General features: G+C 38.2%; 1 protein-coding gene across 12 annotated transcripts in view; it reads right to left on the bottom strand.

The window, feature by feature from the left end:
- NFAT5 (nuclear factor of activated T cells 5) overlaps window positions 1-25,850 on the bottom strand; it is a 138,200-nt gene that overhangs the window by 63,209 nt on the left and 49,141 nt on the right. For 9 of the 12 annotated variants that reach the window (XR_004347119.1, XM_032614752.1, XM_032614745.1 and 6 more), the window contains one exon: window positions 694-819. Coding sequence is in view for 5 of the 12 variants with exons in the window: in XM_032614745.1 (XP_032470636.1) it covers window positions 694-819 (126 nt within the window). In the remaining 7 variants the exon portion in view is untranslated. Of the gene's footprint in view, window positions 1-693; window positions 822-25,850 lie in introns of those variants that run through there. The other 3 variants (XM_032614754.1, XM_032614757.1, XM_032614756.1) reach the window with 2 other exon arrangements.

Genomic DNA, 25,850 nt, shown 5'->3' with positions numbered 1-25,850 from the left:
TTCAATTAGCTTGTCTGTCAATCTTTTAATTCAATCAAAATTTGAACCAATTTTATATAATTATAAAGTGTATGATTTGAGAGCTGATTAAAAATAAACTTGATAAATTTCAAACATTACTTTCCATACTTTTTCACTGATATAAGAAAATGTCTTTATATAAACATTACATTCAAATCTTCCATTTACTTTCAACTGAATTTAAAATAAGTATAAAGTCACATATGTTTTTAAATGTAGGGAAAAGGTTATAGTAACATGCTACAAACAGAAAAGACACTTGAGTGCTTGAGTCCTTTTTTCAGATTATACAAAATAAAACATTTTCCCCTTTGAGCAAATTTTTTAAAATAATTGTTTTATAGAGACTCAAATATAATTTTCTACCCATAGCTTGGTATTTATAATAACCTTTTTATGTGGAGTAAAGAAAAAAACTTTAAACTTGTTCCCATAGTTGAAGATAAGGTCCATTCTGGGAGATGGCACTAATAGATGTGCCAACGTGAAATTTTAAGAAATAACAGTTGTATCAAGAATATTGTATATTGAAAGTTTTTAATGTTAAAAGTATGTAGTTTAAAACAACCTAAAACAAACCCTCAAATCACACTCTTTAATATGAATTTTGCCAGCACTGTTCATGTTGACCAGATAATACTTTTTCTTTTAAAAGTAAAATGAAATGCATACCAGCAGCAACTACAGCTGGAGGAGGCGAGCCTGCCTCACCACCACTTGTCTGACTCATTGATGCTACAGATGGTTCTCTAGATGGAGGTAACTGTAACTCCTTTGGGAGAAGATCATAGACAGATTCTGTTGGGGGAAAGGGAAAAAACTTTTTTTAAAAAGAGTATAAGTCAATAACCTAATTACGAGCACAAAATTAATGTCTTTTCACTCATAAGAACTATATTATTCATACACATACACTAAACTTCATATAACTACTGTTGTAAAAATTATTAGCAAATATTTTTCTATTATATACTTTTATTGAACTGAATAATGAATTTTCCATTCATTCTAACCCGTTTTCTTCTTGGTTTTATCCCTCATGCTTACGATGATCTACAGAAAAAGTTATTAAAATTTTAAAACTGTATAAAACTAGACAGAAGAGATGTCAAATAACCCAAGATGCTCCAATATCTTCCTTTAAAAAAAAAAAAAAAGAGTGTAACTTATCATCCTTTACATATGAGATGGCATGTACTAGTGTATATCAGCTTTAAATTGGCTTCTCCAATTAGACCAATAGTCTACTGCTCTTTTACTCAGCACCTTTATCAAATATTTTAATTTGCTATCATAATGCATTTTTCCCTCCTAAAGAAGAGAAAAAGAGAAATGTTATGGCTCAAGGAACTACTTCGTACTCTGAGGTATCTCCAACTCTAGAAAGGCACAAGTATAGGATACTCTTAAATCACTAAGCACAAGTGCCTATATTAGATTATGATTACTTTTCTATCCCAGATTAAAGAGTACTGTATCTTTTTAATATATTTTATAATATTCTAATTGTCCATAAAATCAAATTTACATCTACTATTTAAAAATTATTTTATAGTTATTATTACATGGTTTTTGGACAGAAATAATTATCAAGATATCCACTAAAGGTAGTAGAATCAATGTTGGAAGAAACTTCAAAAGACCAGTTAGAATCATATGTCTATTTTCTAAAGAATCGAGGCACAGAGTTTAAGGGACTTGCCTAGTATTCTAAGAAAAGCAACATTCCAACAATTAAAGAAGATTATTAACTACTTGTACTAAGTGATTAAAAAAATAAAGGTAGCACTGTAAGACATTTTATCCTTGGTAGCAAACAATACTGTCAGTTAACTGATTACTGAATTCATAAATACTTTGATCCTCCCAGTTAAAATACGTATCCTGAGTTTCATGTGGATAGGAATAAGAAAGAATATCATGAAGGAAAGCTAAAATTAGAAGTTGTAGTATTAAATGATCTCCATTCACAGTAAAGAATCCACTTAAAATTTTTTCTTTTGAAAAACTATTACCTAACACTTGAAATTTTCATCTTCAAAGCATTTAGCAAATGTTACATCTGTCTGAATATAATATGCCCTGACTAAAATTTTTCAGCTTGTTAAAATGTTGCTAAAAAACTTAAGTAGATTACTTCCATCTTTCAAATAATATAGGGGGGATAGTACGAGAAACTAATTAAAACAAATGTCATATCATCAAACATAGATTTTAATACAATTATTTTCCTCAATCCATGTTGAAAACGAGACCCTTATACATAGAAGAAAAGCATATTCAAGACCTTTTTTGGGGGGGGTGTAGGAAAATAAACAAAAAGGAAATATGAAAATAAAAAATAGCTTAGATAAAAAGAGAAAGGATCTACCAAAATGCATTTATGTCAAGGGAAAAAAAACTTAACCTAGTAAAAGCCCCATCACTAACCACATTTCACTTTCCCAAAGAAGGACACAGAGTCTAAATTAGAGGTATAAAAGCAATGTCAATAAAAATACATTGGAAAGTAACTAAATATAGAACTTGTTATATTTCAATCTTCCCTATAGCCTACCCCCAAACCAAAGTAATAAGCAAGTCAAGTGGAAGGTGTAGGAAGCATGGATTCATTCCTTCACCAAACGTATTTTCTGATTAACTGACTCAAGTGTTTGGAAATTAGAGAAGTCAGAAGTTTCTTCCTATCTATCCAAGGAAAACAGCAGGTAATACAGTCCTTACCATCACAGGCTCTCACTTCAGACAAAACTGTGTTGGCTCTGCTACTTTAAACAACTTCTCTAAGACTTAAATCCTCACTGAAACTCTTCTTTTACCCCATTATCTCAAAGATTCCCTCCAAGATATAACTGTACACCATGACCACATACGTTGGTCTTACTCTCAAGCCTGCTTCCCATAAAACATAAAAAGATTAAAGGGATATAAATTATGCTGGTAGTACTATTGTCCTTTAGTCCTAAATTCAATCCAAATTAAACACTTACACAGTCTCCACTAGCCAATGAGAGAACTCCTGAACAAGAGCATAGGTCCTTTAAATCCATGAAAACAACAAATAGTCCTCCCTCATGTTAAGCTGCCATATCTATTTTTCTTGCATTATCTTTTAAATCAGTTAAATAGATAAGGAGGAATGAAATTCTAGATTTATAAGCAAAGAATATGAAGAAAGAGAATGGGAAATCTATAACGGAAAGGCAGTTTCCTGAGAAGACTTCCTTAGATAACTATAACCGCTACTACATTTTTTTTTTTTTAAAACCTACTAGATTTTAAAAGAATCTACTAGATTTTTTTTTTTTTAAGAGGAAGAATGGTTACAAGGTTTCTTTTCGGGGTGGTAAAAATTCCAAAATTAGATTATGGCAATGGCTACACAACTCTATAAATATAAATAACTAAACACCACTGAATCTGCACACTTTATTTATTATTATTTTTTTTTATTTCCTTACCTAGAGGAACTTACAGTTTAGCAAAAAGGAATACTCTGTTCAACCCTCAGTGCTCAACCTTGTTTGTAGAATTCCACTTATATGAAATGTCTAGAACAGACAAATTTATAGAGACAGAAAGTAGGATAGTGTTAGCCTAGGGCTGGGTGAATGAAAGAAAGAGGGGTGACAGCTAAAAAAATATGGGCTTTCTTTTGGGAGTAGTGAAAATACTACAAAATTGATTGTGGTGATGGTTTCACAATACTGTGAAGAGAATAAAAACCTTTCAACTGTATACCTTAAATGGGCAAGTTGTATTATATGTGAATAAGATTGTTAACAAAAAACCTACATAACCGAACATTTGTTATCTCATATTTTCTGTAGACCAGGAGTCTGGGCATGGCTTAACTGGGTACTTTGCTTAGGATCTCACAAAACTGCAATGAAGGTGTTGGGTAGGGCTGTAACCATATCGCTCAGTGCTCAAATTTATCTATTTTTGAAAATTTATTGTATTTTTTATTTTTTTTTATACAGCAGGTCCTCATTAGTTATCCATTTTATTCATATTAGTCATACTGACATACATATATGTCAATCCAAATATCCCAATTCATCACACCACCACCTCTCACCCCCGCCATTTTCTCGCCTTGGTGTCCATACGTTTGTTCTCTACATCTGCCTCTCAATTTTTTTCTTTTTTTTTTTTTTTTTTGCGGTACGTGGGCCTCTCACTGCTGTGGCCTCTCCCACTGCAGAGCACAGGCTCCGGACGCACAGGCTCAGCAGCCATGGCTCAGGGGCCCAGCCACTCCATGGCACGTGGGATCCTCCCGGACCGGGACACAAACCTGTGTCCCCTGCATTGGCAGGCAGACTCTCAACCACTGCGCCACCAGGGAAGCCCCACGTCTCAATTTCTGCCCAGCAAACTGGTTCATCTGTACCATTTTTCTAGGTTCCACATATATGTGTTAATATACGATATTTCTTTTTCTCTTTCTGACATACTTAACTCTGTATGACAGTCTCTAGATCCATCCACATCTCTACAACTGATCGAATTTCACTGCTTTTTAAGGCCAAGTAATATTCCATTGTATATATGTACCACATCTTCTTTATCCATTCGTCTGTCGATGGGCATTTAGGTTGCTTCCATGACCTGGCTATTATAAAGACTGCTGCAATGAACACTGGGGTCCATGTGTCTTTTTGAATTACGGTTTTCTCTGAGTATATGCCCAGTAGTGGGATTGCTGGGTCATATGGTAGCTCTATTTTTAGTTTCTTAAGGAACGTCCATACTGTTCTCCATAGTGGCTGTATCAATTCACATTCCCACCAACAGGGCAAGAGGGTTACCTTTTCTCCACACCCTCTCCAGCACTTGTTGTCTGTAGATTTTTTTGATGATACCCATTTTACCCAGTATGAGGTGATACTTCATTGTAGTTTTGATTTGCATTTCTCTAATAATTAGTGATGTTGAGCAGCATTTCGTGTGCTTCTTGGCCATCTGTATGTCTTCCTTGGAGAAATGTCTATTTAGGTCTGCCCATTTTTGGATTGGGTTGTTTATTTTTTGTTTTTGTTTTTTTCCAGTACGCGGGCCTCTCTCTGTTGTAGTCTCTCCCGTTGCGGAGCACAGGCTCCAGACGCACAGGCTCAGCGGCCACGGCCCACGGGCCCAGCCGCTCCGCGGCATGTGGGATCCTCCTGGACCAGGACACAAACCCGTGTCCCCCACATCGGCAGGCAGACTCTCAACCACTGCGCCACCAGGGAAGCCCTTGTTTTTTTAATATTGAGCTGCATGAGCTGTTTATATACTTTGGAGATTAATCATTTGTGCATTGATTTGTTTGCAAATATTTTCTCCCATTCTGAGGGTTGTCTTTTCGTATTGTTTATAGTTTCCTTTACTGCACAAAAGCTTTTAGGTTTCACTAGGTCCCATTTGTCTATTTTTGTTTTATTTCCATTACTCTAGGAGGTGGATCAAGAAAGATCGTGCTGTGATTTATGTCAAAGAGTGTTCTTCCTATGTTTTCCTCTAAGAGTTTTATAGTGTCCAGTCTTACATTTAGGTCTCTAATCTATTTTGAGTTTATTTTTGTGTATGCTGTTAGGGAGTGTTCTAATTTCATTCTTTTACATGTAGCTGTCCAGTTTTCCCAGCACAGCTTATTGAAGACACTGTCTTTTCTCCATTGTCTATCCTTGCCTCCTTTGTCATAGATTAGTTCACCATAGGTGCGTGCGATTATCTCTGGGTTTTCAATCCTGTTCCATATTTCCGTTTTTGTGCCAGTACCACATTGTCTTAATTACTGTAGCTTTGTAGTATAGTCTGAAGTCAGGGAGTCTAATTCCTCCAGCTCTGTTTTTTTCCCTCAAGACCGCTTTGGCTATTCGGGGTCTTTTGTGTCTCCATACAAATTTTAAGATTTTTTGTTCCAGTTCTGTAAAAAATGCCGTTCGTAATCTGATAGGGATTGCATTGAATCCATAGATTGCTTTGGGTAGTATAGTCATTTTCACAATATTGATTCTTCCAATCCAAGAACATGGTATATCTCTCCATCTGTTGGTATCATCTTTAATTTCTTTCATCAGTGTCTTATAATTTTCTGCATACAGGTCGTTTGTCTCCCTAGGTAGGTTTATTCCTAGGTATTTTATTCTTTTTGTTGCAGTGGTAAATGGGAGTGTTTCCTTAATTTCTCTTTCAGATTTTTCATCATTAGTGTATAGGAATGCAAGAGATTTCTCTGCATTAATTTTGTATCCTGCAAATTTACTAAATTTATTAATTAGCTCTAGTAGTTTTCTGGTGGCATCTTTAGGATTTTCTATGTATAGTATCATGTCATCTGCAAACAGTGATAGTTTTACTTCTTCTTTTCCAATGTGTATTCCTTTTATTTCTTTTTCTTCTCTGATTGCTGTGGCTAGGATTCCAAAACTATGTTGAGTAACAGTGGCAAGAGTGGACATCCTTGTCTTGTTCCTGATCTTAGGGGAAATGCTTTCAGTTTTTCAACATTGAAGATAATGTTTACTGTGGGTTTGTCGTATATGGCCTTTATTATATTGAGGTAGGTTCCCTCTATGCCCACTTTCTGGAGAGTTTTTAACATAAATGGGTGTTGAATTTTGTCAAAAGCTTTTTCTGCATCTATTGAGATGATCATATGGTTTTTCTGCTTCAATTTGTTAATATGGTGTATCACATTGATTGATTTGTGCATATTGAAGAATCCTTGCATCCCTGGGATAAATCCCACTTGATCGTGGTGGATGATCCTTTTAATGTGTTGTTGGATTCTGTTTGCTAGTATTTTATTGAGGATTTTTGCATCTATGTTCATGAGTGATACTGGTCTATAATTTTCTTTTTTTCTAGTATCTTTGTCTGGTTTTGGTATAGGGTGATGGTGGCCTCACAGAATGAGTTTGGGAGTGTTTCTTCCTCTGCAATTTTTTGGAAGAGTTTGAGAAGGATGGGTGTTAGCTCTTCTCTAAATGTTTGATAGAATTCACCTGTGAAGCCATCTGGTCCTGGACTTTTGTTTGTTGGAAGATTTTTAATCACAGTTTCAATTTCATTACTTGTGATTGGTCTGTTCATATTTTTGATTTCTTCCTGATTCAGTCTTGGAAGGTTATACCTTTCTAAGAATTTGTCCATTTCTTCCAGGTTGTCCAGTTTATTGGCATAGAGTTGCTTGTAGTAGTCTCTCAGGATGCTTTGTATTTCTGTGGTGTCCATTGTAACTTCTCCTTTTTCATTTCTAATTTTATTGATTTGAGTCCTCTCCCTCTTTTTCTTGATGAGTCTGGCTAGTGGTTTATCAATTTTGTTTATCTTCTCAAAGAACCAGCTTTTAGTTTTATTGATCTTTGCTATTGTTTTGTTTCTATTTCATTTATTTCTCCTCTGATCTTTATGATTTCTTTCCTTCTACTAACTTTGGGTTTTGTTTTTTTTTCTTTGTCTAGTTCCTTTAGGTGTAAGGTTAGATTGTTTGAGATTTTTCTTGTTTCTTGAGGTAGGCTTGTATAGCTATAAACTTCCCTCTTAGAACTGCTTTTGCTGCATCCCATAGGTTTTGGATCGTCGTGTTTTCATTGTCATCTGTCTCTAGGTATTTTTTGATTTCCTCTTTGAATTCTTCAGTGATTTCTTGGTTATTTAGTAACATATTGTTTAGCCTCCATGTGTTTGTGTTTTTTACGTTGTTTTCCCTGTAATTTATTTCTAATCTCATAGTGTTGTGGTTAGAAAAGATGCTTGATATGATTTCAATTTTCTTAAATTTACTGAGGCTTGATCTGTGACCCAAGATGTGATCTATCCTGGAGAATGTTCTGTGCGCACTTGAGAAGAAAGTGTAATCTGCTGTTTTTGGATGGAATGTCCTATAAATATCTTCTTAAATAGCTTCTTTTTCCTTATTAATTTTCTGTCTAGATGATCTGTCCATTGGTGTTACTGAGGTGTTAAAGTCCCCCACTATTATTGCGTTACTGTCGATTTCCTCTTTTATAGCTTTTATAACTGTTAGCAGTTGCCTTATGTATTGAGGTGCTCCTATGTCGGGTGCATATGTATTTATAATTGTATCTTCTTCTTGGATTAATCCCTTGATCATTTTGTAGTGTCCTTCCTTGTCTCTTGTAACATTCTTTATTTTAAAGTCTATTTTATCTGATATGAGTATTGGTACTCCAGCTTTCTTTTGATTTCCATTTGCATGGATATCCTTTTCCAACCTCTCACTTTCAGTCTGTATGTGTCCCTAGGTCTGAAGTGGGTCTCTTGTAGACAGCATATATAATGGTCTTGTTTTTGTATCCATTCAGCAAGCCTGTGTCTTTTGGTTGGAACATTTAATCCATTCACGTTTAAGGGAGTTATCGATATGTATCTTCCTATGACCATTTTCTTAATTGTTTGGGTTTGTTTTTGTAGGTCCTTTTCTTCTCTTGTGTTTCCCACTTAGAAAAGTTCTTTTAGCACTTGTTGTACAGCTGGTTTGGTGGTGCTGAATTCTCTTAGCCTTTGCTTGTCTGTAAAACTTTTGATTTCTCCATCGAATCTGAATGAGATCCTTGCTGGGTAGAGTAATCTTGGTTGTAGGTTCTTACCTTTCATCACTTTAAATATGTCATGCCACTCCCTTCTGGCTTGTAGTTTCTGCCAAGTAATCAGCTCTTAACCTTATGGGAGTTCAGTTGTATGCTATTTGCCGTTTCTCCCTTGCTGCTCTCAATAATTTTTCTTTGTCTTTAATTTTGGCCAATTTGATTACTATGTGTCTTGGCGTATTTCTCCTTGGGTTTATCCTGTATGGGACTCTCTGCGTTTCCTGGACTTGGTTGGCTGTTTCCTTACCCATGTTAGGGAAGTTTTTGACTATAATCTCTTCAAATATTTTCTCGGGTCCTTTCTCTCTCTCTTCTCCTTCTGGGACCCCTATAATGTGAATGTTGGTGTGTTTAATGTTGCCCCAGAGTTCTCTTAGGCTGTCTTCATTTCTTTTCATTCTTTTTTCTTTATTCTGTTCTGCAGCAGTGAATTCCACCATTCTGTCTTCTAGGTCAGTTACCCATTCTTCTGCCTCAGTTATTTTGCTACTGATTCCTTCTAGTGTATTTCTCATTTCAGTTATTTTATTGTTCATCTCTGTTTGTTCTTTAATTCTTCTAGGTCTTTGTTAAACATTTCTTCCATCCTCTTGATCTTTGCCTCCATTCTTCGTCCGAGGTACTGGATCATCTTCATTATCATTATTCTGAATTCTTTTTCTGGAAGGTTGCCTATCTCCACTTCATTTAGTTGTTTTTCTGGGGTTTTATCTTGTTCCTTCATCTGGTACATAGTCCTCTGCCTTTTCGTCTCATCTGTCTTCCTGTGAACATGGTTTCAGTTCACCAGGCTGCAGGACTGTACTACTTCTTGCTTCTGCTGTCTGCCCTCTGGTGGATTAGGCTATCTAAGAGGCTTGTGCAAGGTTTCTGATGGGAGGAACTGGTGGTAGGCAGAGCTGGCTGTTGCTCTGGTGGGCAGACCTCAGTAAAACTTTAATTTGCTTGTCTGCTGATAGGTGGGGCTGGGCTCCCTCCCTGTTGGTTGTTTAGCCTGAAGTGACCCAACACTGGAGCCTACCCGGGGTCTTTGGTGGGGCTAATGGCAGATTCTAGGAGGGCTCATGCCAAGGAGTACTTCCCAGAACTTCTGCTGGCAGTGTCCTTGTGCTCATGGTGAGACACAGCCACCCTCCCACCTCTGCAAGAGACCCTCCAACATTAGCAGGTAGGTCTGGTTCAGACTCCTATGGGGTCACTGCTCTTTCCCCTGGGTCCTGATGCACACACTACTTTGTCTGTGCCCTCCAAGAGTGGAGTCTCTGTTTCCCCCAGTCCTGTCGAAGTCCTGCAATCAAATCCTGCTAGCCTTCAAAGTCTGATTCTCTAGGAATTCCTCCTCCCATTGTCAGACCCCCAGGTTGGAAAGCCTGACGTGAGGCTCAGAACCTTCACTCCAGTGGGTGGACTTCTGTGGTATAAGTGTTCTCCAGTTTGTGAGTCACCCACCAAGCAGTTATGGGATTTGATTTTATTGTGATTGTGCCCCTCCTACTGTCTCATTGTGGCTTCTCCTTTGTCTTTGGATGTGGGGTCTCTTTTTTGGTGAGTTCCAGTGTCTTTCTGTCGATGATTTTTCAGCAGTTAGTTGTGATTCTGGTGCTCTCACAAGGAGTGAGCGCACGTCCTACTCCGCCATCTTGAGCCAATCTCCTATACACTTTAAATGTGTGAATTTTATGATATGTAAATTATACATGGGTAAAGCTGTTTTTAAAAAAAGAGAAAGAGGAATAGAATAAGAACAACTGAGAACTGCACAAGAGCGAGCTAGGTCTCTCAATGTTCCTAATAAACTTCATGGACAGAAATATCTTTTCACATAGTTTCTATTTGTGAAAAGTGAAATTATGAAGGCTAAACTGCAAACTAATCTAATTTCCCTTTTAAGGCTCATCTACTGTATCAAGGAATTACTACAGGCATAGGTATCCTATAGTCAGTAAAATGATGAAAATCTTACAAAGTTCTTACGAGCAAGATAAGAAATGTAGACTTCAGGGCTTCCCTGGTGGCACAGTGGTTGAGAGTCCGCCTGCCGATGCAGGGGACGCGGGTTCGTGCCCCCGTCCGGGAGGATCCCACATGCCGCGGAGCGGCTGGGCCCGTGAGCCATGGCCGCTGAGCCTGCGCGTCCGGAGCCTGTGCTCCGCAACGGGAGAGGCCACAGTGGTGCGAGGCCTGCGTACCGAAAAAATAAAAAAAAAAAAAAAAAAAAAAAAAGAAATGTAGACTTCATAAAACAGATGGCTCTAAACAACACCACCCAAAAATGTATGGGTTCCCCCTTGAGGAATGTGGTTACTACATCAACAACTTGAACAAAGATACAGAATTTGCAAATGACATAGGCTTAAGAGGAATATATCATATGTCATAATTCATCACAGATAATGAAAGGCTGGAATACCTGTGCAAAGGAATAATCAAATTTAATACAGATCAATGTAACATCTGGTAAAAACTGCTCTTGTGCAATGTACTTAAATGCACTCACTCTCTTTCTCACTCTTTTTTTCAAAATCTAGGAATGATTTCTCTTTTGTTTTCTAAAGAACTCTTTCCTTGGTCTGCCAGAATTGGGGCGACTGTTGTCTCATATTTTTTTCTATTAACATTGCTAATAGTTTGAGCAATAATAATGCTTAATCAACTCACTTAATGGTTCATTATGAATTTCAGTTGACCAAAATCCCAATATAAGTGTCCTGCTTAAGTAGCCATGTAATAGATTTAGATCAAATATGATAAAGTAAATAATTAGTTAACATAAATTATTTTTTTAAATAAATTTATTTTTATTTATTTATTTTTGGCTATGTTGGGTCTTCACTGCTGTGCGTGGGCTTTCTCTAGTTGTGGTGAGTGGGGGCTACTCTGTTTTTTTTTTTTTGGTGGTACGCGGGCCTCTCAGCACTGCGACCTCTCCCGCCACGGAGCACAGGCTCCGGATGTGCAGGCACAGCAGCCATGGCTCACGGGCCCAGCCGCTCTGCGGCATGCGGGATCCTCCCGGACCAAGGCACGAACCCTCGTCCCCTGCATCGGCAGGCGGCCTCCCAACCACTGCACCACCAGGGAAGCCCGCAGGGCTACTCTTAGTTGCGGTGTGTGGGCTTCTCATTGCAGTGGCTTCTCTTGTTGCAGAGCAGGGGCTCCAGGTGCGCAGGCTTCAGTAGTTGCAGCACGTGGGCTCAGTAGTTGTCACTCGCAGGCTTCAGTAGTTGTGGCACGTGGGCTCAGTAGTTGTGGCTCGCAGGCTCTAGAGTGCAGGCTTAGTAGTTCTAGCGCATGGGCTTAGTTGCTCCATGGCATGTGGAATCTTCCTGGACCAGGGCTTGACCCGTGTCCCCTGCATTGGCAGGCGGACTCTTAACCACTGCGCCACCAGGGAAGTCCCAACATAAATCATGAACATAAGTGTATGAAAAAAGCAATTAGGCAGAAGAGAAAACAAGTTCAGATCAAGAATTTGCCTTATGTTGGTGCAATAGTGCAGAGCCTTGGGCGATTAGAGGAATGAAATCATTTTCAGATATTGAAAGCAAACTAATGCTTCCCAATGTTTGCTGGGAAGGTGAACAATGTAAAAATGGGCTGACTGATTGCCATATGTGTTCAGTCATTCAGTAAACTCTAAATGATCCTTTTATGTCACTGATTATTTCTGGGAGAATTTGGTCTTTTACTCTTCAACACTGGCTATATGGGGAGGAGAGGGTGGGAGTCCCACCACACTGCATCAAATTCAAGGAGAGAGAAATCCTATCCTGCCTTTCACAAGGCAGTGAAAGAGAAGGAAAAACTTGTAACTTAATACTGCAGCATTTTTTTTTTCTTCTCACTTAGAAACTCTGGTTCCCTAACTGCTGATCAACCAAATCCCACTTTACTGTTTTGTTTTACATGTTGCTCAGTTCCAGAAAAAAATGGAAAGACCTCAAACCCCCAAACTCCTTCACTTTACCCCAGAAGAGTCCAGGGAGATAAACAAATGAAACAGCTGAGAAAAGGCATGCTTTTCTAGTTCTTCCCTTTGCAAAATAACAACATTGATAATACAGTTACAGTTACCATTTATTGAGCACTTGGGAGTGGGGACAGGCACTGTGCAAAAGATCATTGTATATATATTCTCACTTAATTTCAAAATAATTATGTGAAGTCGATTTTACCAAGAATGTGAAACTTGTGTAATAGTAAAAAAAAAAAAAAAAGAAAGAAAGAAAAACACATGTGATAAAACAAAAGAAGGGAATGATAAATATAAAGTTTAGGACATTAGTTTCCTTTGATGGTGAGACAAAGATACAGGACAAAGGAGTAGCAGAAATAAATTGGTCTGGACACTGGGCTCATGAATGTTCTTTTTACTAAACTATATAATCTAATCTAATCAATAAATACAATAAAAATTAAGGTTATGCATGGATAGTGCATAGCCTCACAGAGTTGCTATGTAAAGCTTAAATAAGATCTGTTAAAAAGAACTCTGTAGGGACCTCCCTGGTGGTCCAGTGGGTAAAACTCTGTGCTCCCAATGCAGGGGGCCCGGGTGCGATCCCTGGTTGGGGAACTAGATCCCACATGCATGCTGCAACTAAGAGTTCACATGCCACAACTAAGAAGCCCACATGCTGCAAGTAAGACATCCACATGCTGCAACTTAAAAAAAAATATCCCGCAAGCCACAACTAAAGATCCCGAATGCTCCAACTAACACCCAGCGCAGCCAAAATAATAAATAAATAAATTAAATAAGTATTTTAAAAAACCTCTGTAAATTATTATTCCTTTTTTAGGAATTTTTATCGCCACTTTACCTTTGTTGACCTGATAGCTAACAGCATTCAATATTCAGCTGCTTTAGGGTCAGAAAGTAAAGACCAGAATTGTCAGAGCCCATCTACTCTTTAACTTTTCTGAAGACTCTTATTAACTTTCACGTAACATAACAATTCAAAGTTGTACACAACTAATACCACAGACTTAACTTCATGCAGAGATGAACAATAAAAGGCGGGGGGAAGCTCTGTAAATAAATTGAATTCAATTGTCGAGCAAGCAGCTAAATGGAAGTATTTGTGGTAAAAAGGATGATACTTTGTGTTGGGAATGCTTAAAAAAACTAAAAAACGGTGAATTAATGCTCAGCACAGATATTAGTTACTCAAATAATAAATGCTCCCTGATATTAGATGCAAACACTCTAATACTGGAAAATGTATTTATAAATGTTTGTATTCTGTTTTTAAAATGGGATTTTACCTTTTTTATTTTTTTTTTAAACTTTGTATTACAGGGACTTCCCTGGTGGCGCAGCGGTTAAGAATCTGCCTGTCAATGCAGGGGACATGGGGTCAAGCCCTGGTCTGGGAAGATCCCACATGCTGAGGAGCAACTAAGCCCATGCACCACAACTACTGAGCCTGTGTGACACAACTACTGAGACCGCATGCCTCAACTACTGAGCCCACGTGCCAAAACTACTGAAGCCCACGTGCACCTAGAGTCCATGCTCCGCAACAAGAGAAGCCACCTCAATGAGAAGCCTGCGCACCGCAATGAAGAGTAGCCCCCACTCACCTCAACTAGAGAAAGCCCGCGCACAGCAACGAAGACCCAACGCAGCCAAAAGTAAATAAATAAATGAATAAATTTATATATATGTTCAGAAAAAGCAGCACATTAAAGAATATTATAAAATAAATAAATAAACTGTATATACAAAGCTACTTAAGCACCCAAAAGAGTTAAAAGACTTTCAAAAAGTTCTTGCAAATGGTTTGGGAACTAATTGCCTTACTCTTCCATGTCTCTATTAACTATCTCAATAAGCTGGTAAATCCCAAAGCTATGGTTTCACATCAGACATTCTAAAACAAAATGCCTGGCACCTCCACTGTGCCAACATAGTTCTGCGTTGAAGAGAGACAGCATTCATTCTGCTAAAAACACTTTTAGGCTTGACAGTCATCATAGTTGGCATCTCCACTGGAAAATGTACTGGCTGCAGGTCTACCGGATATTTGTTTTCTAAAAGATTATTAAGTCTGAAAGTAACTTGTAAGTGATCTCTGCTTTAATAAATTTTTCTCAGCTAAGTTTAAGTCAATTTACTAGTTTGCTGTTACTTATTTACTTAATCATATTACCTCTTCCTGATTATATTTTATTATAGTTTTCCTCAAGCTGGTATTCCACAGTAATTTTAAACAATATACAGCAGCATAGATTACAACAATTTCAGGAATAAGAAAAATAAATTGAGTTCCACAATCATTTTAACATAGTACATCATATATTTTTTTCTAATACTTATTACTTTTCACTTTAAAATTTCACAATTATTTGCTACATAACAACATTTATAAGATACAGAATGGAGTATACTATTTAACTAACCATTTTTGTTATATACTTTCTTAATTTATTTATATTATTCTCAGAAGATGTTATTACTTAAGTCTGTTCTAGACAGAAGACTTTCAAAGTCCTATCTATGACCTAACTATTGATTAAAACCTTTATGGCTTATTTATAATTTTCAAAGATCTTACAAGAATACTTTTCAATAGAGCTTTAAGAACTGTAGAGTTCAGAGTCCAAGAGGAGTAAGGAGGACCGGGGTTGAGTGTCAGAAGCCCAGTGGAGTGAGAAGGGAATCCATAGTGGGGGTGGGGGTAGCAGAGGCCTGGCAAAGGGTTTCAGAGCCTAAGCAGGGTGAGCAGGAAAAGATAATCAGGTGCAGAATCCAAGCAATGTAAATAAAATATCCACAGCCTGGTGTGTGGTGTCAGAGCCCAAGCAGAATGAAGAATATATCTGGGGGGAGTGGGGAGGGGTGGAGAAGAGTGGAAGGGTGGGATGGAGTCCAAGAAAGCAGGATGAGAAGAGGGAAGCCTGACACACAGAGGGAAAACCTACTGTGGTGGGTTAGAGCCCAAGCAAAGTAAAAGTCTCCTGGGATGGGTAGACCAAGCAGAATGAGGATGGTTATCTATGGGAGGGAATGCAGAGAAGCTAGCATAGGGTGTCAGAGCCAGAGCATGGTGACAAATGCACCCTCAAGGGGATGGCACAGGGTATCACAGCTAAAGCAACTGAGGTGATGGAGGTAGCCAGCACAGAGAAGCAGAGCCTGAGCAGGGGGAAAAGGGTATTTGTACAGGGGCACTTGGCACTGGGTGTAAGAACCCAAGCAGTAAGGAGAATGTCCATATAGTAGGGCTGCCTGGGCTGGGTGTCAAAGATTAAGCAGGAAGCAGAGTGTGCCCATGAGGAGTGTGGAAGTCCAGAATGGGGATTAGAAACCCAAGCAGGGTGAGGAGGGGATTCGTGTGAGGCCTTTGAGCCTGAGCAGGATGAAGAGGACATTCCTATGGATGGACAGCCCAGCATAATATGCTGGAGTTCCAGTGGGTAAGCAAGACATCCATGGGGGTTGAAGGAGCAGGAGCAAAGGGTACCTTTAGGTAAGAGTATCAAAATCCTAGTAGGGTGAGAGCTATAGGATGATATCTGCCTAGAAGGGCTGCCCAGTGTGGGGAGTCAGAACCCAAGCAGGGTGAGGAGGGTGTCAACAGATAAGCAGGAGGGCAGCTCTGGGTGTCATAGCACACATGGGATGAAGAGAGCATTCCTGTAGGAGGAAAGCAGCCACAGCCTGGATGCAAGTCATGGGTGTCCAAGTTGGATAATTAGGTATCAACATGTACAAAAGACAGAAGCAATGGCCACAGAAGCTTGATTACACAGAGGAAGATTGCTCAAATAAGTAAATATATTAAAATTAAAGGGAATCAAGTTTTGCAATGTTGAACAAAAGAGTTACAAACATAGGAAGAAAAACAAGAAGGAACCCTATGGTACTGAGCTGCAACTGAAAGTATCAGTATGAACTCATGAGAGAAAGATAGAAAAATAAATAAAGACATTATGTATGTATATAAGCATACATATATTCCCTAGCTCTGTCTTCTGCAAGATTCTGTGAGCAGCAGTACTCCAAAAGCATACTCATGGAAAATAAGCACACCTAGTATCCAGATCTAAATACTCTTTTTTACCTAAAGTAGCTAGGGCTTCTTTGAGAAATAGTTGTTATCAGGACTGGGATACGGAAAGTACAAGATGAGCCTGAAATACATACTGTTTTGCTAAAAGTAAGGAAGTACTCAAAGAATTATGGGGGACATGTCAAAAGAATACAGAAACCATCTTCAAGAGGCTCTCACTAACCAATATGAGACAATATGAGCATGAAAATAAGTCATGGGAGTTCCCTGGCGGTCCAGTGGTTAGGACTCAGAGCTGTCACTGACGTGTCTCGGGTTCAATCCCTGGTTGGGGAACTAAGGTCCGGCAAGCTGTGCAGCACGGCCAAAAAATAAAAAATAAAAAATAATAGTAACAGATTATAATCTAATGAAAACATAGGAGTCCATACTGACATAAAATAGTAATGAATAAACTGTAAGTGTGATGAGGAATGAGATATTTAAATAGTTTCAAAGTACAACTCTTACAAAATATTGATACTTACTGATTGCAAAGGAGAAATAGGGTAACTTTAAAGTAGAGAAGTCTGACAGAAACCATCTTAATTAAGTGATCAAAGTGAGTAACATCAGTAATGACACAAATCAAAATTGCATGCTACCCTAGAGGATTTGGTAAGAATACATCATTATTTCTGTGGTATTTGTGCCAAAGATGCATAATTTGAATGTAATCATGAGGAACATTCCACAAAATAATTGACTTGTAACTTTCAAAAGTATCAGAACCATGAAAGTCCAGGAAAGACCAAGGAACTATCTCAGATTGAAGGAAACTAACAAGACATGACAACTAAATGGATATGTAATTGTAAACTGAATGCTGATGTTATACAGCAGGGGTCCTCAACACCCAGGCCGCAGACTGGTAGCGGTCCATGGCCTGTTTGGAACCTGGCCGCACAGCAGGAGGTGAGCAGCAGGCGAGGGAGCAAAGCTTCATCTGCCGCTTCTCATCACTCGCATTACCGCCTGAACCATCCACCACCCCGCAACTGCCATCCGTAGAAAATTTGTCTTCCATGAAATCAGTCTCTGGTGCCAAAAAGGTTGGGGGCTGCTGTTATATAGGACATTACTGGGACAACTGGAGAAACCTAAATGGGGGTCTGAGGATTAGATGGAAAAAATGTATCAATGTGAATTTTTTACATTTTGGTGGTTATATTGCAATTATGTTGGAGAATATCCTTGTTTGCTGGCAATACATACTAAAGTATTCAAAGGTGATGGGGCAGGCATCACGTTGGCAACTTACTCTCAAATGTTCAGGAAAAAAAAGTTCTTCGCACTGTACTCACAACTGTTATAAATTGGCCTCTCTCTCACTTCTGCTACCATTTCTGCCTAAAATCAATCAAACAAAACCAAATATTCTGGTAGAGAAAGGTAGTCTGGGTTACAAAATATATCACAAGTTATCTTCTCCTGGTCATACTCACTTGTTTGACACCTTATATGCCACTCACAGGCTCAGTATTTTTAGCTATGCCATCCTCTCTTCACTAACACCCTCAACCTGATAGAACAACAATTAATTTAAACATTCATTCAACATTTATTTTGCTTCTGCACTGGACTAAAGACACAATATAAGAGAAAATCACTCATGAAGTTCACAGTTGAGAGAAAATAAAATTAGTGAAGTTTAAAATAATGCAATATGCTACAGGGAGAAAATAAAATTAGTGAAGTTTAAAATTATGCTATAGATGGGAGAAAATATTTGCAAATGATGCGACAAACAAGGGCTTAATCTCCAAAATATACAAACAGCTCATACAACTCAACAACAAAAAAACAAACAACCCAGTCCAAAAATGGGCAGAAGACCTTAATAGACATTTCTCCAAAGAAGACATACAGATGGCCAAGAGGCACATGAAAAGATGCTCAACATCACTAATTATTACAGAAATGCAAATCAAAACTACAATGAGGTACCACCCTCACACCAGTCAGAATAGCCATCATTAAAAAGTCTAATAACAAATTGTGGAGAAGGTGTGGAGAAAAGGGAATCCTCCTACATTGTTGGTGGGAATGTAAGTTGGTACAGCCACTAAGGAAAACAGTATGGAGGTTTCTCAGAAAACTAAAAATAGTTACCATATGATCCAGCAATCCCATTCCTGGGAATATACCTGGACAAAACTATCATTCAAAAAGATACATGCACCGCTATGTTCAGAGCAGCACTATTCACAATAGCCAAAACATGGAAACAACCTAACTGTCCACCAACAGATGAATGGATAAAGATGTGGTACATATATACAATGGAATACTACTCAGCCATAAAAACGAAATAATGCCATTTGCGCAACATGGATGCAACTAGAGATTATCATACTAAGTGAAGTCAGAAAGAAAAAGACAAATACCATATGAGATCACTTTTATGTGGAATCTAAAATATGGCACAAATGAACCTATCTCCAAAACAGAAACAGACTCATAGTAGACATAGAGAACAGACTTGTGGCTACCAAGGGGGAGGGAGGAGGGAGAGGGATGGACTGGGAGCGATTGGTAGATGCAAACTATTACATTTAGAATGGATAAACAACAAGGTCCTACTGTATAGCACAGGGAACTACATTCAATATCCTGTGATAAACTATAATGGAAAAGAATGTCTTTACGTGTATAACTGAGTCACTTTGCTGTACAGCAGAGATTGGCACAACACTGTAAATCAACTATACTTCAATTAAAAAAATGCAATATGTACTTTAATAGAAATATGGGATGCTATGCAAGTCAAGAGGAATCCTTAACACTATCCAGAAAGGATCAGAGAAGGCTGCACAGGGTATGTGACACCTGAGGTCAGTCTTGAACACTGAAATGGGTATTTGACAAACATATTTGTGAAGAAGGAGGAGAAACTTAAAAGCAAATCTGAACAAACAGAGTATTTGTATTTTGGTTACTTCAGTTTTTCAAGTAATTCAGTTAAATTGGAATACAGTAGTTACATGGAGGAGTAACATGAGATGAGGCTCCCAAAGACATGGAGGGGCTAGATCATGAAAGGCCTTGTATAATCATTCTAGGCAATAAAGATTTTATCCCTCAGCACATAGGGAGCTTTTGAGTGTTTCAAGCAAAGACATGATAAGCTCAGACTTATATTTGAGGATGATCATCCTCCCAGGTATATACAAAATAGACTAGGTCCTAGAGGTGGCAAAGAGTAAGTTTTTTTACAATCCTCTAAGTCAGAAATAATGAGGTCCTAAACCAAGGCAGCTGCAGTGAGAATGGCAAATAGGATATGAATTTAAAGGTGCTCAGAAAACTGATGAACTGAATTGGATGACTAGCGGCAAAGGGAGGGAGGGAGGAATGATGGGAGGGAGAGGGAGAGAGGGAGAGAGGGAGAGAGGGAGAGAGGGAGAGAGGGAGAGAGGGGATGGAGAGAGAGTGTGAGAGAGAGAGAGAGAGGGAGAGGGAGAGAAATAGTTCCAAACAGCACACAGGAATTCTGGCACGAGAAAATTAATGGAAGGTGGTGCAGTTTCCCATGATAGAGAGTTTAGGAGTAAGAGTAAATCTGGAAAGACAATGAATTCCGTTTTAAATGATGAGGCTGAGGTACCTATGGGGCATCCTAGTGAATGTATAAACAGGAGAGGGATCTAGCGATTGATGATGCTGGGCACATAGACTGCTTTACTTTTCTTTTTTTTTTTTTGCGGTACACGGGCCTCTCACTGTTGTGGCCTCTCCCGTTGCGGAGCACAGGCTCCGGACACGCACGCTCAGCGGCCACGGCTGACGGGCCCAGCCGCTCCGCGCCATGTGGGATCTTCCCGGACTGGGGCACGAACCCGTGTCCCCTGCATCGGCAGGCGGACTCAACCACTGCGCCACCAGGGAAGCCCTACTTTTCTAATACAAATCCTATCCTAGATCTGGGATAGAAAATTATTAATTTATTTAAAGTTATTGTTTGCTTGTAAAAATACAGATATGTATGAAATAAAAATAAATTTGCCCATGATCTCACCATCCAAAACACTAGTATATTTATGTTTCCCTTCCCTATTTTTCTATGCATTTTTAAAAAGTTGAATAATAATGCACATAAACTTAATATCAAACTTTTCATTGAACATAACTTTAATTTCTCATATGTACTGTAACTTTGACACCCTCATATTGCTATGTATCATCTTTATGTCTATTTTCTATCTCTCCAATTAACTGAAAACGCTTCAAGGGCAGAAACTGTGGTATGTCTTATTTGAATGACTAAAGTTTAGCAGTACCATACTTACAACAGGCACTCAATGTTTGCTAATGAGGTTATTAAAATACTAAAAGGTTACTGGGTCATAATTTTAAGTTATGAAATAAGCTTCAGGAAAATTTCTAATTTTCATATTATTGCAGAAACTGCTAATAAATAAAAGAGGTAATAAATAACATATCAGTGGTGACAACACTGTACCCCCTAGAGAATGAAGCACAGTCAATAAATATTCTCATTCTTTTATTCATTCACTCAACAAATATCTACTGACTGCCTGATGTAAGCCAAGCACTCTCTTAGTTCCTGGGGATACATCAGTCATAAAACAGACAATCTGTGCCATGGACCTTCTACTCTAATGTACTTAAATTATGGTAACTGCTTGCTTGCTAAAAAGAGAAGGGGGCTCCAGTGTCCTGTAATTTTCGACCCTTACTAAGCTCACATTTAATTGTAGCATTAGTAAAATAAGTTCATTTCTGGAATATAAGCAGTACAAGCATCTCAAAACACATTTATTTTAAAACTTTATAGTATATACAATATAATATATACATACTTATAATTTAGCTTAATGTTTCCAAAACCAATACTTAACAGAGATCTGTTCCATTGCTTAACAGTCAACCATCTTATATCATATATTTAATAAACTAATGATGTACTTATCAATGTATGTAATAATCAATGAAAAGAAAAAGGATTTTTTTTTTCTTTTGGCTGCATTGGGTTTTCTTTGTTGTTGCTGTGCATAGGCTCTTAGTTGCGGCGAGTGGGGGCTCCCCTTCGTTGCAGTGTGCAGGTTTCTCGTTGGGGTGGCTTCTCTTGTTGCGGAGCACGGGCTCTAGGCGCGCGGGCTTCATAGTTGTGGCTTGCGGGCTCTCGAGTGCAGGCTCAGTAGTTGTGGCGCACATGTGGGATCTTAGTTGCTCCGCGGCATGTGGTATCTTCCGGGACCAGGGCTCGAACCCGTGTCTCCTGAATTGGCAGGCAGATTCTTAACCTCTTAGCCACCAGGGAAGTCCCGATAAATAGGATTAATGTTATATTAATTTATGCATATTATTTTCATTTTGAACTTGAAAAGACAGTTTATAAATGATGATTTGCTCATTCATTCATAAAGCACATTATTTCATTATGTGCCAGGCAAAATAATAAAGTAAATAAAATAGAGGTCTTAACTTTAATGTTATTTCTAATTGCACAGACCTTGGATTACAAGGTACCGCAGGAACTTATTTTCTAAAAGAAGAAAAACATAATTTAATCACCACTAATTCATTTTGTGTGCGTAAGTGCAGACACTAAAGTGACCTGTATCTATCTCTGTTTTCAAACATTCACAGTCCAGTGAAGTAGACTGCAAGTAAATACATAAATAACCAATGGAATCAGTACCAAGCCACAGATGTTATGTGCAAATAAGGAAAGTAAAAGAAAACAGATATAAAGATGGCAAGGAAAGAATGGTATGAATAGAATTAATGTGGTTTTAGGAGATTAAAGTTCACATAAAAAAGCATAGAATTTTAGAGGTAGAAATGGTAAAAGTACTCAGTGTAACCCTCGGTTTTTACAAAGAAGAAATTATGTTCCAATTAGGTTATGATTTGCTTAGCATAGCCAAGACTGGTTAAAGCTGGGTCCTGAGCAGGAGACTAGCTGGTTGAAAGGCAAATTCTTTTTTTTACAGGCAAATTCTTTTTTATACAGTACGCAGGCCTCTCACTGTTGTGGCCTCTCCCGTTGCGGAGCACAGGCTCCGGACGTGCAGGCTCAGCGGTCATGGCTCACGGGCCCAGCCACTCCGTGGCATGTGGGATCTTCCCGGACCAGGGCATGAGCCCGTGTCCCCTGCATCAGCAGGCAGACTCTCAACCACTGCGCCACCAGGGAAGCCCTGAAAGATAAATTCTTTATCCAGCATTCCTGTCTATGCAGTTAGAAAGAACACTGAAGTAGAAACTCCATCTCTTTTATTTATTATATTATTACTGTGTGTGGCACTTCAATAATGTGCTTAGCGAATGAACCAAATGAATGAGTGAACCATCTACCTTGATTGATTCTACTCAAACAATTCTAAAACATCATTCTTATTTTTATACTCATAATCTTAGTGAGGGAGAAGAAAATAACGAACAAAAATCTACCTTTTATCATTGCTATCATTACCAAAATGTCCTACCACCTCAACTAAAAATGTCATTTTTCTACATTATTTCTGACCCCAAATACCCTATTCCCTCATGTCCCTTCTTCCAACTTCTACCCTATCATCATCTAAACAACCATTTTTCAAGTGAATAAAAACTACTTTTCATGTTTTAGAGTATTCATTTTCAGTGATTAAAGTTATTTCCTATCAAATTTCTTCTTTTCTATTCATGTAACATGATTTTTTTTAATACTCTTTTTTTGGGGGGGGCTGCACCGTGCAGCATTTGGGATATTAGTTCCCCTAACAGAGATCGAACCCACGCCCCCTACATCGGGAGCGCTGAGTCCCAACCACTGGACCACCAGGGAATTCCCCATGTAACTTGATTTTTTTCCTCCTTCAAGCCAATACTGAAGAAATCAACAAGGCTCACTTTGTCTTTTCTATTCTATACAAGGATTCAACAACAAACAGAAGAAATGTGCAAACCTCATACTTTTAGACATAAGCTGATTGTTTACAAAGATCCAAAATATCTGCCTAGGGCTTCCCTGGTGGCGCAGTGGTTGAGAGTCCGCTGGCCAATGCAGGGGACACAGGTTCGTGCCCTGGTCCAGGAAGATCCCACATGCCACACAGCAGCTGGGCCCGTGAGCCATGGCCGCTGAGCCTGCGCGTCCAGAGCCTGTGCTCCGCAACGGGAGAGGCCACGACAGTGAGAGGCCCGCGTACCGCAAAAACAAAAAAAACAAAAAAAACTCTGCCTACTGTGAGCGGCAATAAACAAATGACCAAGTTATTACTTCTGCCTCTTAAGGAGTGGTAATCAACAAGGAATATCAGAATTGCATATATAAATACGTATTTTTTTTCCTGAATGAAGATGCCTGGGATTCCAGCATAGACCTACTGAATAAAGGTTTTAGTACGTAGGATCACATAATGCATATTTTTATGAAGCTCCACAGATGATTCTGGCTAAGAGCCATTACTTTATTTTATTTATTTATTTTTAACATCTTTATGGGAGTATAATTGCTTTACAATGGTGTGTTAGTTTCTGCTTTATTACAAAGTGAATCAGCTATACATATACATATATCCCTGTATCTCCTCTCTCTTGCATCTCCCTCTCTTACCCTCCCTATCCCATCCCTCTAAGTGGTCACAAAGCACCGAGCAGATCTCCCTGTGCTATGCGGCTGCTTCCCACTAGCTGTCTGTTTTACATTTGGTAGTATATGTAAGTCCATGCTACTCTCTCACTTCCTCCCAGCTTACCCTTCCCCCTCCCCGTGTCCTCAAGCCCATTCTCTACATCTGCATCTTTATTCCTGTCCCCTAGGTTCTTCAGAACCATTTTTTTTTTTAGATTCCACATATATGTTAGCATATGGTATTTGTTTTTCTCTTTCTGACTTACTTCACTCTGTAGGACAGACTCTAGGTCCATCCACCTCACTACAAATAACTCAACTTTGTTTCTTTTTATGGCTGAGTAACATTCCATTGTATATATGTGCCATATCTTCTTTATCCATTCATCTGTCAATGGACACTTAGGTTGCTTCCATGTCCTGGCTATTGTAAATAGAGCTGCAATGAACACTGTGGTACATGACTCTTTTTGAATTATGGTTTTCTCAGGGTATATGCCCAATAGTGGGATTTCTGGGTCGTATGGTAGTTCTATTTTTAGTTTTTGAAGGAACCTCCATACTGTTCTCCATGGTGAGAGCCATTACTTTAAAGCATGAAATTCAGCCTCATACTGGTCTGAGTTTACTGTCTCTTTAAATATTGCTAGTGGATTTTTTCCTAAACAGTATATTTACGTATCAAAAAGAGGAAAGGAATGTTGTTTATCTTTCCTGACTAAAATGACAATTGCTATTTCACATGGTGGTAGATAATTTTAGTTATTTAGATTTGATACAACCATGTAGACTTTAATAGTACCTAAAATAATGAAACAACTTAGCTCATCTGTCATTTTGAGCCTGAGAGAAATTATTTAGAAATACTTCTTAAGGGCAAAAACCAAAGAAATTCAATGGGTAAAACTCGCCCACTGACGGCATATGGTAGTCTTCCAGAACTCTCTTGGCTATTCTCTAATACAAATAATACTTGTTATATAAAAGTTTAATACTTTGTTTCTAGCAAAAAAAAAAAAATAGCTTGATTGTGAGAACTGACCAGATGTCACTTTACTGATCAATGAAGCCACTCTTTTCATTAATTTTGATAATGATTTTCAGTTGTCATTTTACAATAGCAAATGAAAGGGTAGCTTACACAAATCTTTGTGCCACAATGTGGTCCATAAACAGAAACAGAAACAGCTCTAGAAAATTGAAAACTGTTCTAAAAATAAATTATATCTGATAATACTACAGTTTAGAGCTTACAAAGTACTTTTATATTTATAATCATAGAATTGATATGTGTAAAGTGCTTTGACTCTAAAGTGTATATAAATAAGATAGATATTACTAATTTTTAAATTACTAATAACTTCAGAATAGATTATTTTTTAGTGTTTTAATTTTTTATTAAAGCATAATATATACATATAGTAAAGTATACATATCTTAAATCTTGAACTTGAAGAATTTAAGCTAAGATTAAGCATCCTTCATGCTTTCTCCCAGGAACTACCCAACAAGGTAACCAATCTTCTGACTTCTATCACTACAGATTATAGTTTTGCCTGTTTATAAACTTTATATAAAGAAATC

Source organism: Phocoena sinus, chromosome 19, assembly GCF_008692025.1.
Source record: "Phocoena sinus isolate mPhoSin1 chromosome 19, mPhoSin1.pri, whole genome shotgun sequence".
Lineage (NCBI taxonomy): Eukaryota > Metazoa > Chordata > Mammalia > Artiodactyla > Phocoenidae > Phocoena > Phocoena sinus.
The sequence above is the reverse complement of the archived record's forward strand: the minus strand, read 5'-3'. Positions and strand labels throughout refer to the sequence as shown.